General features: G+C 33.2%; 1 protein-coding gene across 5 annotated transcripts in view; it reads left to right on the top strand.

Moving 5' to 3' along the window:
* Nucleotides 1-1,454: 1,454 nt before the first annotated feature.
* LOC128211053 (uncharacterized) overlaps nt 1,455-17,341 on the top strand; it is a 38,646-nt gene continuing 22,759 nt past the window's right edge. For 3 of the 5 annotated variants that reach the window (XM_052915443.1, XM_052915447.1, XM_052915445.1), the window contains exons 1-8: nt 1,455-1,583; nt 3,990-4,180; nt 5,476-5,553; nt 12,420-12,653; nt 13,023-13,069; nt 13,189-13,289; nt 13,694-13,765; nt 14,012-14,127. In XM_052915443.1, coding sequence (XP_052771403.1) covers nt 4,012-4,180; nt 5,476-5,553; nt 12,420-12,653; nt 13,023-13,069; nt 13,189-13,289; nt 13,694-13,765; nt 14,012-14,127 — 817 coding nt within the window. In that variant the 5' untranslated portion in view covers nt 1,455-1,583; nt 3,990-4,011. The remainder of the gene's footprint in view (nt 1,584-3,989; nt 4,181-5,475; nt 5,554-12,419; nt 12,654-13,022; nt 13,070-13,188; nt 13,290-13,693; nt 13,766-14,011; nt 14,128-17,341) is intronic. The other 2 variants (XM_052915444.1, XM_052915446.1) reach the window with 2 other exon arrangements.

Below are 17,341 nucleotides of genomic sequence, written 5' to 3' on the forward strand. Positions count from 1 at the left end.
AATGTATTTACCATATGATTACGTGATTCGTAATTTATTGGCCACAATGGAACCGTAACATTTATATCTTCTACAATCATGTAAATTTCATTTTGGAAACACGATTGGAATGGTTTTGATAACGAAAAATCAAGAAAAAAAGAAATTAGTATTGTATATCTTGGAAATGTATATGCTCTTGACTCTAACAATCAGTTCAATATACTCCAAAGGTAGCAGTTTTATTTTAATATGTAGACAAAGCAAACATACAAAATGAAGCAACGTGATGGAATGGCCAGTGAAATACGAAATGTAGATTGAAAACACCCATCGACGCGCGCTTTTCGCTTTCCAAAAACGCATACACGCAGAGGCATGGCAACGGGCCGTGCCTCCGCACCCGGAAATCCGATTTTTAATATAATCAACTTCATCAAACAAATACGAACGCAAGGTAATTCACACGTAGTTTGAGTATCAAAATTCTTAGACGGCTATTGAGAATTGCAATGACACTAAAAATAACGATTACCCATTTAGGTTAATACGACCTTGTCGTATCCTCAAAGGCGTGGTGATCGGCCTGTGAAAGGCACTGTATAGAACGACACCAGTCAGCAGCATATGACCTCGAGTTACATGCACACATACACACTGTACTGTAAGCTCGACTCAATGTTATTGGTTATTGCTGTTATCTGTCTTACGTTATCATCAAAAGTCTATCGCATTTGCAATGGAGAAGACCTTTCATGTTTCTTATTACTTCATAACCTCAACCCGTCAGGATAGTTTATTGTGTATTTATTAATTAATTTATTTATTTATTAAATCACTAACATTTCTGGGACATACGTCTGCTCTGTGTCATTTTTGTTATAAGAAAATACGCTGACAATATCTTTTTACTACAGACTGTTTAAGAGCACCGCATCCCCTCGCCACAATAAATAAATAATGCTTCTTATCATTTATTATGCTCAGAAAATCAATACATGCACATGTATAACAAACATAAAGTTTGAGTGATGAACCTTTAACTAATATTGCATTTATGGAAAATATTAATTACCGATAACAAGATTGTAACCGTGTATTTTATAGCTGTAAACGCACAAATATTACTGATGGGTCCTAAAATATTTTTAGTAATCAACTATCGTCTTATAAGATAGAAATACCATGTTTTCTACACCTTTCTTTCAATTTAAACACGGTATCCTTCATACGAACACTTGTTTTCGATATGTATTCATCCTTTTCGGTAAATTAAAACAATCGTATAAATCGTCGTACATTTGATTGTGAGTTAGAGTGCATCTTAAATATGGAATCAAAATCTATTTAACTTCTAGAAAAAGAGCGGGAGCGTTTAAGCCCCGCCCACAAAAGTGCACACGTTGTGGGGCGCTCCATACAAAATTGCATATACGCAACGCAGCCCATATATAAAGTAATATTTGTCTGATCGACTTAGATCAATATAAACTTACACCATTGCAAATCAATATAACATTACAAAATTGGAACAAGGAAGTGACTTGCTGGTTGTGATTATTGTATTGGAGGGATGTGGTTAATAACTCTTTAAAACATTACAGGTAATCAACTAAGACACTATCAAGCATTAACGTATTTGCTGTGACATTTTTTGAAGATTAAATGTTTTTTCTTTTAACAAAATGCTATATCTACTTTCGTTTTCCATTATATTATATTGGGCGTTAAGTGATACGTGACTGCGATAAGGGTGTTAACAATCATTCTCATATTCAAGTTCGTCAATAAAAGTTACATTAAAAGTTTTAAGATCCTGTATTTAATTTAATTAGAACTATTGAATAACGATATTTTTTCTAGTTTTGATCTAGATCTATTTTTAGACTAGAATTTCTAACGATGTTTACATTTGTTTATAAATAGGTTTCTTATTTACAGATAGAGCACGTAGTATTTGCCTTGAAAGCTTATCTGTCACACAGATAACTTACCAAGATAATTAAAGCAGCAGGGGAGCATGTCTTTTGATTTTTATGCAGGCTTATGGCTTACAAATGAAATATCAGAGCCTATTATCCAATAATCTATTTTGGTTATTGGTCTATGTGAGTTAGTCGATTCATGTTTTTGTCAATGACGTCATACTAAATAGTGTATTTACTTGATTTTTAACTATAACAAATAAACCGTTAAGTGTATTGTCGCTCCCTTGGAAGGAAAACGTTTAATTTGTATTAATATGATATAGTTTTTTCTGCAATTCGTCAGAATCGATCTCGATGAAAGTAAGCAACGGAATTTTGTCTGTCGATGCCCCCCCCCCAAAAAAAAAAAAAATGCGAACACCAACTGTTACTGTTAAAGACATCAAATGATTAGCAAATTATCTTTCAATACACTATCCAACTTATGTTTGTTTGATTGAAATAAAAAAATGTGCAATATGAAAGGGGAAAAACCATAAAACCCTTGACAGAATGTGCTGAAATTTAATAGGCGGCCGATAGCAAATTCCTATCAAAGTGAACATTGCTTATTTGCTTTATAAAATGACAATATTACATTTATTGATAACTACTATTCCCCAATACTATTAAGTCTTTGAAGGTCACTTTCGAATGTGTAAAAACAATGTAAGAAATAAAATGATACAAAACTAATAGAATAACTATTTTTTGCAAATAAAAAAAATATTCTGGCATAGCGCGTTATTATTAAATGGAAGCATTTGGTCGGTTTGATTATGTTACCTGTGGTGTAGAGGATATCGCGGCGGTAGTGGATGTCAACAAGCATCGGCCAAACGCGTATAGGACCCGTGTTGAAGAAAGGGAGAATAACAATGTGAAGTCGGATGTAATGCTGCAGTTGCCTTAAGGTTGTGCATAGGGCTCAAAAAGAGCTGTTGATAATTAAATTGGTCTGTCTGAAGTAAGGGTTCTTAACAAAAATGGTCAGCTGCAAGACGCTTGCTTTGCCTACTGAAGACACAGAAGCAGAATAAGTATTTCACTACGAGGAATGTTACACATGGCATTTTAAGCATTATTTGCTGTTGGAACCATTCAAGGTCATAACTGTCTACTCAAGCCTTACTTGCCTACTCAGTTTTAAAGGGCCACAGGGCCAACTCGCTCGATGGAAGAGTTGTCAATGTGTAACAAGACTTAACCTGAAACAGACTGGTGTACCAGTAATCAAGACAACTTGTGATTGAAACACGTAACGCTTTCATGCCGACAACCAGTTGAATACTAAAGACATGCACACGTTCACTGTGCAAATCACGACACAAACGACTACAGCTTTGTGCAAATAAAGGGCGTTCCATCCGCCCATGGGAAAACATATTATCAATAATGATCGATCGACCGCGAAAGTAACGTTTAGAGATAAAGTTTGGTAATCAGTGATATTTCAGGTAATATGAAACAATGGTATTATCAATCTCAAGAATGAATTAATTGCAAAATTATTAATAGTGTGTTAAATATAAGCTAAATTGATTGAATGAGTGACCAATGAGCATATACAAATACACACCTACGAAAGAGGAAGTTATCATCATCATCATCATCATCATCATCATATTCTATCATCATCTGAAATTCTACATGTTTAATAAAACATTGATGAATTTATTTCACTAGTTTAACTGCATAATTTGAAGTTCCATTGTAGTATCATTTCGGCAAAATCATTGTTATACATCTGTTCAATTAATGTTACTTTTTGCCTTGCAATAAATTGGGCATAAGATATTTTTTATAAAACTGAAGATAACCAAATGAATGCGATTTTCTAGTTAGATATTGTACTATTTTACCCCCGATATGTTTTTTTTTTCAATTACTGTCACATGTGCGTCAATATTTGGAACTTAATATCATGCCTTTGTACAAGTACATACTTATTGTATATTACCAAACATTATATCATGAAAAAACAAACATAGATAAGTTTTGACGGCATCGAATTACTAAGAAAAAAGACATGTTCTGTTTAAGCGTTTCGTGGAATACTTCAGTGATGTCAGAGTCAACACCAGGCAGCCAACAGAAGGGGGTTGCAAGGGAAGATTACTCTTCTCAGGAAGATAGTCAGCAAATGCAATCTGGTATTTTATCTAGACTACCCGGAGACCGACCTACAAACAATGCTCCCGGGAACATTGATGAAAATAAGAACACCAGAGCAGGTAACAACCCCCGTATAGAAGATTCAAGGAATAAAAAAAACACTTAATTTCATGTCAAGGCACTTACTTGTCTGAAACCCTTTGGAAAAATCAACATAAGCTCAACTGTATTTGTCCGCTAAAAATCTTAAAACAACTAGACAAAAAATAAACAAAAAATCAAGCCTAATTTTTATTTTAAACATACATTTTAGTTATACATTTAGTTATTATTATAACGATCAGTCTTGCTGAAATATTTGATGTTAAACATAATGGATTGATAACGCTATATAATCGTCACATATTATGATATCTTTCAAAAGTGGGACATTTTAAAGTCTTAAAACTATATCGTTTGTTTAAATATACTGATAGCGTAAGATCTAAACAGCTATGCACAAAAAAGATAAGATACACCATATCTCACGTTGTGTTTCAAATTTATTTACGGCTGAAAGTATTAAATGATTTTTTTATTTGTTATGCTTACATTAAACTATAACAATCATCATCGTTGTAATTCATGCTCTTACATTAAGATAACATCTTTAAATCTAAGATAAGGAATTATGCAAACGTTATCAGTATCAATGTCAAGAACAAAAACAATTATTTTTGAGTGATTCTTAATCTAAAGAATAAAATGCATTCTCATATACATAATTACAAAAAGCATTACATTAATGTCTGTTTTTCAGTGATACAACCGTCCAACAGTTCAAATTACCGGTACATTTAGTTAATAAACTTGCCTGAACTTTTGAAGACCCTTATAACAAATTAAGCTTCGCTCAATATTTTTCTTTAGGTATATTTTGTGGAAATTTTACATTTATAAAAAATAATTATGGTACATTTTGTGACATTAATCCAAATTTTGAAGCTTTTTACCATTAATAAAAAAGATTATCTGAGTTTTATTATGCCTGCACCCTCTAAATTTTAAGGACTTCAAAAAGCGACAAGTACAGATTATGTCTAGATTTTAATCATTATCAGATGTTATTAGACAAAACACAATAATGTCTACAAAACATCAGTTAACAGAAAAATGAAATTACTAACATAGCAGTTTTCCTATGTAAGAAAATTTAAAGCAGTTTTTTTTTTAAATTCATAAATAGCTCAAGTTGAGGTCAGCTTAGGAAATCATTTAAAGTATTATCAAAGATGTGCTTAATTTAAGAAACAACTAATGATAGTTTACCATCTTGTTTTGAAAAATAAATATTTAGTGGCATGACTGTAACCATCCATTTTTATCAATCAAAATGCTAATATAATGCAATAGGAAATTTGTTCATCTTATGCAGAGATTGAAAATATAAGAGCATCCATGCAAGGTGAAGAGTCACCATCTCCTCACCCAAGACCATCAAAAGCGGGGAAAAGTGAGCATTGTTACCATACACATTTATAAAAACAATATGTTTATATAATGCATTAGGATCAACCTTATTCTTGTAACATGGTGTAGAACTTGCACGTAGCATGATTTGGTCATGGAATGTATTCTTTTAAATTATTAAACTTTGTTCAGAGTACAGTATTTAAATAAAAATAAATTAAAGCTAAAATTTATCTAAAAAAGAGACTATAAAGGCAGTACCGCTCCCCCGAAAATGGTTAAATATAACATGTAAACAATCTTTGTGACATTTTTCTTCTTCAATTTGATTTCAATAAGTTTGACCCTTTGTTTTAATTGTCATTGGTATTCCAACATTTACTTTTTCACAATATATCTCTTCATTTTGTAATAATCAAACTTTGGTTGTCTCCCATGACGTCAGAGAATACAATGTGTTTATAAACAAAATTGAATTGAATCTTTTAAGCCCTCCGAAGGACAGCATAAAGTAATCAGACCGTCTGTCCTCGTGGTTTACCATAAAAAATGAAGAAAGCTTGCGCCCAGGAACCTCAAACTTCGTACGCAGGTTGGTCATGGCCAATAGATGAATATTATTGATTTGTGCTTCAATAGATGAAGGTCTAGGTTAACTTAAGCCGATAATCCGTTTCCAATCAATAACTGAAGAACGCTTAGCCCACGGGTCCTCAAACTTTAGTAGGCTTGTTGATCATATCAGAAGATAAACCCTACATATTTTGAGGTCAGTGAGTCCAAGATCAAGGTTGTTGTTGAGCTTGAGCTGAAAATCCATTTCCAATAAATAATAACCGAAGAACTTGTTCCTAGGGACCTCAAACTTGGATGGCAGGTGGGTCCTGACTGAAACATAAACCCTTTTTGGTCAGTGGGTCAATTTTGTAGTCACTTTAAGCTGTTTGTTTTCTTCTGATCAATAACTGAATGAAGTTCGGTCCCAGGGACCTCACACTCGGTAGGCAGATGTTTTATGACCAGAAGATGAACCTTTTTCACTTTAAGGTTAGTGGGTGAAGGTAAAGGTCAATAACTGATGAACACTTGGAGATAGCCTTTTACTCTACTTGAGTCTAAAATTTTGTAATTTTATACCATTTTTTTCCATTCTAGGCTTTGTATTAAAACTTGAATCCTGGCAAAATAGCTCTAGCATTATGTAAATTTTTCACATACATACATGTTCAAAAGTGTAACAAACACATGTTGCTATCTACTTAATCTTTCAGTGAGTTATCATTTCTGTGTTTACAGTTGTTATCAGTCAAATATTTTTAAACTTCATGGGACTGTATGGAAGGTCGTCCAGTATGTTGGATACGGAAAGTTGTTGTATATTATTATATTTACATGGTTTCTGACAGAAGTGTCTGCCTTGTACACATGGCCAACATCGAAGTTTTTTATGCAGGCTGGTATTTTTGATAACATGTTGTTGACTTTGTAATGTCCGCCACTCTCATGCCTGAAATAATTTTAATTTCATAATTTGACAAATTGCCATTTGCTATTGTGATAAGTCAATGTCCGGTGTCCGGCTTCTGGCATTCGGCGTCAACAAAAGCTTATAAACATCATCTCCACCTGAACCGACGGGACAATTTTGATAAAGCACAGCGATGATCCTTGGATGTTGCATTTCCTTAATTGTTAAAGAAATAAATTCCATGCAACAAAAAAGAAAAAACTTTACAATTCCTCTTGACAAACACCATAACATCTAGAGATTAGATGTATCGCGTGTTACATTGTCTAGTTGTCTTTGAAAATCTTATTGTCTGAAACCGTTTGCCATAGACCCTAGATATTTTGTGTGCATCATCATAGTTATAGCGGTCCTCTATCAAGTTTGTTGCCTGGGGATCAAAACTGGTCCCATCCCGGGGGATACGAGTTTCCTTTTCACTAATATAAGAAACATATTTTGTTAAAATCTGATAGTTTACCCTTGAAACAAGGGCAGCAAATCTTGGAAATAGATTTTATACTTAATGTATCTTTAGAAGTCACTTGTAAGGTATTTTTATATAGGTAAGATAATTATTATATTTCTTTATTTTGTAGAAGTTCTTTTTTCACTTTATATTCTTTTAATTATTAGGCTTTTCTTTTGATCTAGACCATTGTGTGCAGAATTGTACAGATCATATATATCGCTTTGATAGTTATCACATCTTGTATAAACATGAATTTAATGTAAACATAGTTAAGGAAACTTTGCTGTGTACATTCGATATAGAGAAATTGTAAATCTTAGTGTAAATCTGTTAGTGTCTTGGTTCTTATTTTTATTAGTTTTTTTTTATATTTTTTTATATATTCTTTACAGACGATGGATTCATACGAATTTGACTTTATTATGATGTAAATAGTAAAAGTCAATTATGTTTTATACTTAAATCATAAATACATAAAACATTTATAATTTATTAAGTTTAGGGTAAACTTAAAAATATATTCTTGTCTGACCATGAGAGTCCATGAGCTTAGATATAATTACTATTTGGATAATTTGAACAATTTTGGAAACAAAAGCCAAAATTGTTAATACATGGTGTTTTTATAAGTTTCCATTAGCCATATGTAGGGAAAATTTTGAAAATGTTTGTGGTAAAGCTGCACAATAACGAAGTTCAAAACTTTGTGATGTCATCTTTAGCAAGCACATGCTTGCTATTTCAATATGCAGACAATTCATCAATTCCTGTCAGTGTGCAGACAACTGTATCAAGTCTGGGCAGTGTGCAGGCATCAGTATTAAATCATGTCGGTTCGAAGGCAACTAAACAAAATCTTGTCAGTGTGCAGGCAATTGAAAAACGTTTTTTAATTATGCAGACAATCTAACAAAGTCCTGTCAGTATGCAGGCAATTGAACAAGTAATGTTAGTATACAGACAACTAATCAAAATACTGTATCAAGTCATGTCCATGTGCATACCACTGCATCGAGTCCTGTCAGTGACTGTTATGGCAACGCCAGTGTGCAAAGATAAAAGCCCTGTCAGTGTGCAGGCAGGAAATCCTGCCAAAGTGCAGGCAAGGAGTCCTCTCAGAGTGCAGGTCAGAAGTTCTGTCAGGCTGCATATATATTGAAATCCATTTAATTCAAAATGTATTGTCATCATCTATCGTTCATTCAAGGACCATAACTCAGGGTACGGTTATTGCCTTTGATAATTTGCATAGATATTCTTTCTCCTCAGCATTACTTGAAATGTCTTTAAGCTATTGTTTTCAATTTTTATTACACAGATAGATAACACAGAAGAAAAGTGCAGTGGAGTGGAACCATAACTCTTGCTGCAGTGTCAAAAGGCGCAATTGATGTATGTCACTGCTCTTGTAATATTGCACTTCTGCATTAATGATTAAAAATGACTAAAACCCCAAATGATTTTGACGCCAATTTCCCCTTGCCCAGGCTACACACACTAGCATTTAAGTTAAAAAAGTGTGTCCTAATTGTTTATGCAAAGACTTTCAAGCTTGCAAAAGTTTTATTCATTAATAGGATATCACTGCATTAAAATGGTGGCACAATTACATTTTGGTCATTTGAGCGAACTTGGAGGTAAAACATATAAAGGCATGCAGTGGTAAAACCATCCAGGCAATAGATTTGTTCAGTACATAAGGACAACATGTTGCGTGCAAGATCCACATCCAAACATCAAAGGTCAAGGTCACACTTGAAGGATTTTTTCTGTGCATTTTTAGAAAAATACCAAATACAAATCGAGAAATTTTGCAACATAAAATTTATAGATTTTGGAAGAAATTTCAGGCCTTTTTTTGGTCAATTTATAAAAAGCTTGCAAAGATTGAGTTTTTCCGTATGTTGTTATAATTGGGAATTAAAATCATCATTTTTGGCAACAATTCTCTGTGAAGTTAGTGTATGAATGTCACTCATAGTGCTGATCAATGCATTTATAATTGTAAATGAGCAATCCTTTTAAATGAATTGTTCCTGCGCTAAAATCTCAACTCAGGGGCAATGTGTAAGTTAAGAAGCTAGGCTTTTCGTTACATGATTTTATTTTATTTGGGATTTTCCTGAAATTGGAAAAATATGCATATTTAGCATTGGAATGGGTTAGATGTTCTAAACCGTGAGATAGCCAGAAAAGGCCTGCACTTACTGGGTTATTTATCTGGAATGCTGCTTTTCTGCATAAACAGTATAGCTGGTTTTGCACAGAGGGATTTTGAAATAAATTGTTGTCAATACATAAAGGCAATATGTTGTGTGTAAAACACAAAACTCTGTATCAAGTTGAAGGTCACTTTTGAGTAAAACCTGGTTAAAACATATCTGACATAATAAACTAAGTAGGTTGGATGGATGGGAACAAGTGTCTACAGTTTCAATGCAATATATGATGTATTTGATGTATTTGCTGAGATATTGGCCTAAAAGTGCTGACATGCAAAACTTTAACGTGTGAGTAACACGTCAACAGATTTTTACTAATAAAATATAATGATTTCATTGGTCATCTCTATACAACTGCTACCAGGTTTATACAATAGCATCAAGGCTCCCTCGATTACAGATATTTTGTGAACGTGTTCACGGGACATAAAAAACGAAACGTACAAGTTGAATGGATGAATAAACGTCCGCGATAATTTTAGTCTGCATGTATTAATAGTCAGTTTAAAAACTAAACTTTCTGTTTACCTGTATATCAAAATTCTTTGCGCAACTTAATCCAATATTTTTTTGATCATTGATTCATTTTAAGGCCGTTAATACACATGTTGTGACGTCATGATTTTTACTATTTTAATAAGGGGGTACTCTAAATGGGATTAATGTTAAACAAATATTAGTACAAATGTTTATTTATAAATTTGTGTTTACTATTTAAATTCAGAAACAAGACAAAAATATTGTAATTGAACAGCATTTTATAAGATTGAATAACGAGTGAGTGATTGACTGTTTAAACTAACAAATACTACGGTTTCTTGTTAAAGAGATTTGTGGACATGCTTCGTCATTGTCCCTGTATTTATAATCAAGTGATCGTTACAGTTAAACTGTCTGCGAATTTGTAAACGTTCACGGCCGAAGAACGACACGACCCCTTTACACATGTAAACATGGGAACCTTACTTTTGGAGCTTTATCATAATGGAATGCTGCCTATATGCACAAAGAGTATTGTTGGTCATGTCCTGGCTAAAACAGGGTTCGGACAGACTTGAAAAGTACTTAAAATTTAGGCTGCTGGATGAAAAGTCCTTAAGTTTGCCAAAACCTCATATAAACTACTTTAATTTTTGTTTTGCCTTGAAAATTGCGTAAAAAGTGCTTGTGTTCTTTAAATATACCTTACATTTTTTGTTCTTTTTCAAATGAAGTGTCTGAGGTAAAAATGGTGCAGACTGAACAAAGAAGTTTGATCTTTGTGGAAGCTTCACTATTGACTAGTATTTTCATACCTTACTATTATTGACAGTTTTTGAAAATATTTGTATATTATACATTCTTATTTAGGATATTCCTTGAAAATCGAACAAAGGTCTTTGAAATCTCCTTTAAACTCCTTGACTTGTTTGCCTGTCTGACTGTATAAACCCTGTGTAACAGAGGGATTTAGGATTAAATTGGCTCATGTGTTTGGTACATAAAGACAATGTGGTGCGTGCAAGACCCGCAACCCTACCTCAAAGTTCAAGGACACACTTGGAGTGGAATGAAATACTGCATATATGCACAAAGAGTAGTGTTGGTCATGTCTGGTCTGTAAATTTGTCATACAGAGAGGGATTAAAAAATACTTTGCACATGTGATTGATACATAAAGGCGACATATCCCATGAAACCCATGTTTCTACCTTGAAGGTCAGAGTCGCACATACAGGTTTATCATTATGGAAGATGCTGATATTCATATATGGTATAGTAGGTCATTTGAGGGCTTTGTTCCAAATGGTCGGCAAGTATACTAGTTTAAATTAACAACAGTCATCAAAAAGATTGTTGTAGAATGACATAAATTAGGTGAAAAATCTAGTTACAGAAATCATTTTATTAAATATACTCATTGCTGCGTTGTTGGATAAAATGTAATACATTTTGAATTAATAACACGTTGTATAGACTTCAACTATTAGTTATCATTCAAAAGTGGGCCATTTTATACACTTTGTGTTTAATGAAACTCTTGAAGTTTTTTATCATTTGTTTAGATATGTATGATAGTGTACGATCTCAACAGTTATGTAAAAATTATGTGATAACATTTATTATTATCATTGCAATGTAAACTCTTACAAGAAGATATGTTGAAAACAGAGTACAAAAATATTCAAACTCAAGTCAACATTTACAATTACAAAAAGAACATGTTTAAACATCCATGAGCGATTCATCTTAGTTTGATAAAAGTTTGCATTATAACGTATGCTAACCAATAAAAAAATTGATACTATTTCTTGTTAAAGTGATACAACAGCCAGAAGAAGTTATAAGTGCTATTCTATTTAAACATATAACCCCCGTTGGGAAGGCACTTTTTTATTATGGCAACCCCCAACAGTAGCAAATTAACCCTTTGTGGGTGAAAATTACCGAAAAAATACACAAACCGTATATTATTTAAGTAATTGCATTCCTCCCGGAGGTTATATGCTTCACTTAAAAAGCCCTTTTTATTGCTTTAGTCTAACAGTTCAAATTACAATTTTAATGCACAATACCAATTAGCTAATATACTGGTCCCTTTCATAATACAAATAATTTATCATTGTTATTTAAAGTGAATAGAAAAATACTTTTGCAGGTTTGCATGTTGGTCAACTACAAAAATGTAGAAATTATTCTGTCTGAAAAAATTGTATTTTAATTTACAGATAACAGCCTAGCTGTTGCTCCAAGCGCATCATTTGTTGTTCAACACAGAGGACAAGAGAATGCAGGCAATGGAGAGAAAGGTTCACAAAGTGTTGTTTGTGAGGCCTCAGATATGCATGATGATCTAACAAACCTGACTGCAATGCAGCAGCGAAAGACTGGGTCTTCAGGAAATTTACGTGATGATCCATCAAAGCAGCCAGTAATAAAAGAAGACACTGTGACAGCTGAAGGTACATACAAAGTTTCTGATAGGACGTCCTTAAATAGCAGTGTTCAGAAAGTTTTACTTAAAGGAAAAGGTAATGTTTTAAAAGCTTAAATCAGGTTAAAACATAAATGGCTGTAGGATCTTATAATGGTATGAAATGTTTGCTTATAACAAATAGCTGGTCCAGATTATTATTATACTTTGAATGACAAAGAAACAAATTGCTAAGTATAAGAGGCAGTATTAATTTGAATGAGGTCTTACAGTAGAAAGTTTTTTTAAAATTACCCAGTTATGAAATATTCTTAAGTTTGCTTTGAGTTGTTTATAAATCATGATTACAAATTCCTTTAACTTGTTTCTACATACATTTGACGTACACATATTCCAGAGTCTGTGGTCGAGCTTCAACAAGTCAACCACAGCTTCTATGACAGAGTGAGTTTTCATGTTAAACAAAAACTTGACATAAATTGTGTTTTCTATAAGGTCCCAATCAAATAGAATATGAAAATTTTATATTCCTCTCTTGCACTGTTTACCTGTTGTGTTTGCAGGATAATGTGATTGAAGTGGATATGCATGTGTGGAAGGTAGACAAGGACAGCCTGGTGGTCAACTTCTGTCCAGATACTGTACATGTCACGTTCCAGACTAGGTATATACACAAGGCCTAATTTCAGAATTAAGTTGATAATAACTTATTTGTGGGATAGACAAAACAATACATGTTTATAGTATAAGTACTTACATTAGTATGATAAAGTTTATTATATAGGCATCACAAATCAGCAAGCAATTCATTTCCCAAAATTCATTTGTTCTATATTCCACTCCTCTTATGTTACGTCATGCATGCAAATAATTATTTGGCGGTGCTAAAATGATATAAAAACACATTATAGTGCGTCATAAAATGTTTTTTTTTTCTTTTTTATAACGTGTCTTGATTTGAACGAGTAATAAAATAAAAGGATTATTTTCAGAAATTATATTTCAGTATAGCAAAGGCTGTATCTTCATACAACACATATACATGAATGTTTAATTGTGTGTTTACAGGGATGCCCAGTTCCTGAAGCTTTACAAGGGCAGCACAGAGAAAACCAAGTTCATCTGGACTATAAAACTCAAGTAATCATTCAACTGAGTCATTTTAATATAGATATAGTATATGAATGATTCAGTTATACTTTAGTACATGCACTTTCATTACATTGGTTCTGGTGCTGAAATATTCCAAAATTCAAGTATATTACTAGCTTTAAAAGTTTGGTGAAAATACACATTATACAAGCAACAGATAATGTAATCATGTAATTGAAAACTTTCATAATGGTACACTTCTTACTAGCACCCTTCATACTTTTGTGATTCCAGGGGTCAGGCACAAGAGGACAAGTGCTCGTTCCAGGTTTATTCTTGTTATGTTTACCTGAAAATTACAAAGAAGGTGTCTGGCCGCTGGGGAGATCTAGAGAACCTCAAGAGAACAGGTTACAATTGTTTAAGTTGCATACAAAATAATTATGTCTCTGCATCAACTGAAAGGGAGACATACTGTATTTTTCATTCTTTCGTCTTTTCCTGCAACCAAATTTTGTCAGGAGCACATCTGAATAACCACTGCAAGGAATTGATTGAAACTTGGAAAATAGATAGATACCGATGTGAAGTTGAGCACCTTCTAAGGGTTATAATTATGTGGCACATATTTGCAAAATTTTCACCCCTTGTTATCCCCCTCCCCAAAAAAGGCCAAAGGGATATAGTAATTGTAGACATGTGTTGTGTGTGTGTTTGTTGATGTGTGTGCGTATGTGCGGTTGTGTGTATATGTAAATGCTTGTGAGTGCATCGTGACAGTCTTGTACAGAGCATAACTTGAAACGCCTTTTAGGTATTGACTTTAAACTTCATATACAGATATATCTCATTTAGTAGAAGTGCAGTGCACTGGAACCTCTGGGTACAGTATGTTATGAGTTATTGCCCTTTATTTATTTTATAACTATTGTTTGGTCTGGAGCATATCCGAAAAGGTCTTTAAGATTTTTTTCTTCAAACTTCACATACAGATAGATCTCAATTACGAGAAGTGCAGTGCACAAGGCCATCACACTGCGTGCAGTTTTGAGTTATTGCCCTTTGTTAATTTTCATTGTTATCCTTTGTCGTAAGGCAAAGTTGATACTGTTCGTAATAAGGCGGGAGATATGGCAGTCTCTGACTGCTTTTGTTTTTAACATTGATCAAAGACTAAGAAGCCAAAGCTTTGGCAACATGTTCCAGAAAGATCTGTATGGGCATTAAGCTAGAGATTGTATTGATGTTTAGCTTACAAGTGACCAGTCGAAAACCAGTGAAAATGTTTTGGGCACAAAGTCAAAAGTCAATGTCAAAGTCTTCATTTTAAGCCCAACTGTTTGAAGAACAAGGAGGGCAATACTACTCACTCACCCGGTGTTTGCGTCCGATTAAAGTTTTAGGGCAACTTGGCATTTTCATGTTAACTCCAAAACCATTCATTCAATGGAATTCTTACTTCGCACATATATCCAAGGACATCACACAATAAGGTCACCATATTATCCTAAATACAAATTATGGCCCTTGATCGACTTAGAAAATTTGGTTAAAGATTTAGGGCAAGTTGGGATTTTCAATAGTACCTCCTATACCTTTCATTCAATTCACGTCAGTCTTCACACACTTGTTGAAGGCCATCATACAATTACGTAACATAACTTCATGTTATCCTACATACAAGTTATGGCCATTGATTGACTTGAAAGTTTGGTTTAAAGTTTAAGCATTTTCACTTGTAATTCCGATACTGTCCACCCAATGGGCTCAAAACTTCACATAGTTGTTCAAGCCAACACACAATGAGGTTACAAAACTCCAAACTATCCTTAATACAAAGATTGGCCCTTGATCGACTTAAAATGTTTAATAATGTTCTTTCAATGAATTTAATACTGCACACAGTAACTACGGCTATCACACAATTAGGTTACATAACTCTATATTAATCTTACTACAAATTATGGCCCTTTATTTAACAAAACCCTAGACATTGTCAATGTTATTTCAAATGTTCTAGGGCAAGTTGGGATTTTCAATAGTACCTCCTATACCTTTCATTCAATTCACGTCAGTCTTCACACACTTGTTGAAGGCCATCATACAATTACGTAACATAACTTCATGTTATCCTACATACAAGTTATGGCCATTGATTGACTTGAAAGTTTGGTTTAAAGTTTAAGCATTTTCACTTGTAACTCCGATACTGTCCACCCAATGGGCTCAAAACTTCAAATAGTTGTTCAAGCCAACACACAATGAGGTTACAAAACTCCAAACTATCCTTAATACAAAGATTGGCCCTTGATCGACTTAAAATGTTTAATAATGTTCTTTCAATGAATTTAATACTGCACACAGTAACTACGGCTATCACACAATTAGGTTACATAACTCTATATTAATCTTACTACAAATTATGGCCCTTTATTTAACAAAACCCTAGACATTGTCAATGTTATTTCAAATGTTCTGTATCATTATTGATCCATTTGAGAGCATTATATGTTCTTGTAACATCTTGGGTTTAAAAGGAATGAAAGATAATATGCTTTGGCTCTGATGTGATCATGTAGGCTGAGCTTTATTTGCCTTTATAAGTGTCAAAAACATATCAAGAAACAGGTCAAAAACATGTAAGGCTTAAAAAAATATCCTTTTTCCGGTTATGCGACACTACCTACGGAAGAGGCACCGACCCTACCGTTTTTTTAGTCAGTATATAAAAAAATAAGTCTTTGTTTTAATATGTGGTTTAAAATCTTTAAATCTTTATTCAGAATATAACTTTAACACCATTCGAAAAAGATTAAAACAAGCTTCTTATGTAAAGCCTTATAAAAAAAAAAAAAAAAAAACAACCTACCTACCCTTATTGCCAGATACCACAGAAATTTGACAAAACGAACTCATCTACGAGAAAAATAATTATGTTAACAAAGCCACCCAGGCCAAGATAAACCAAAAGGTAGACTCAAAGCAAATTGCCATTTCTAGAAAAAAAATATACTCGTTACAAAAATGCTTAATACAAAGATTGTTCTCTAAATATGGGATATTCGGAAAAATCATAACATGATATTATGTCAAATACATAAAAGCAATTAAGTGAGTCTAAATGTTGCCCCAATTTACTGACATTCTCTATTATGTGTCTTTGTTTTCCTGGTGCATTTCTAAAGTTAGTTTTGTTGCTGTATTATTTAGAAAGAAATCCTTATGTATTGGTTTCATGAAATCGTCATGACAACATACACATTACTCTTTGTGTAAATTGTATATGTTTATATAATGTATGTAATCATAACTATGTTTAATTATCCCAAAAACAGTAATTTTATTTTTTTACCAGGTTTTCACGTAGTGCCGTCAAATCATCGATGAAATTGGATAACTTTAGTCATGGTTAACGTAATTATTATGACCATATTTGGTATATAGGAACAGTTTATGCTGACCTTTCACTGGATTGTGTATTGGGCCCCTAGAGTCAAGGTCAAGATCACTATTACTAAAAACAGAAAAACAGTTGAAACTGAATATCTTTAGTTAGGGTTGACATATTGTCACCAAATTTGGTATGTGAAAAAAGTTAAACACATTTCATGGAATTGCATTTCG

The sequence above is a fragment of the Mya arenaria genome, chromosome 12 (genome assembly GCF_026914265.1).
Source record: "Mya arenaria isolate MELC-2E11 chromosome 12, ASM2691426v1".
NCBI lineage: Eukaryota > Metazoa > Mollusca > Bivalvia > Myida > Myidae > Mya > Mya arenaria.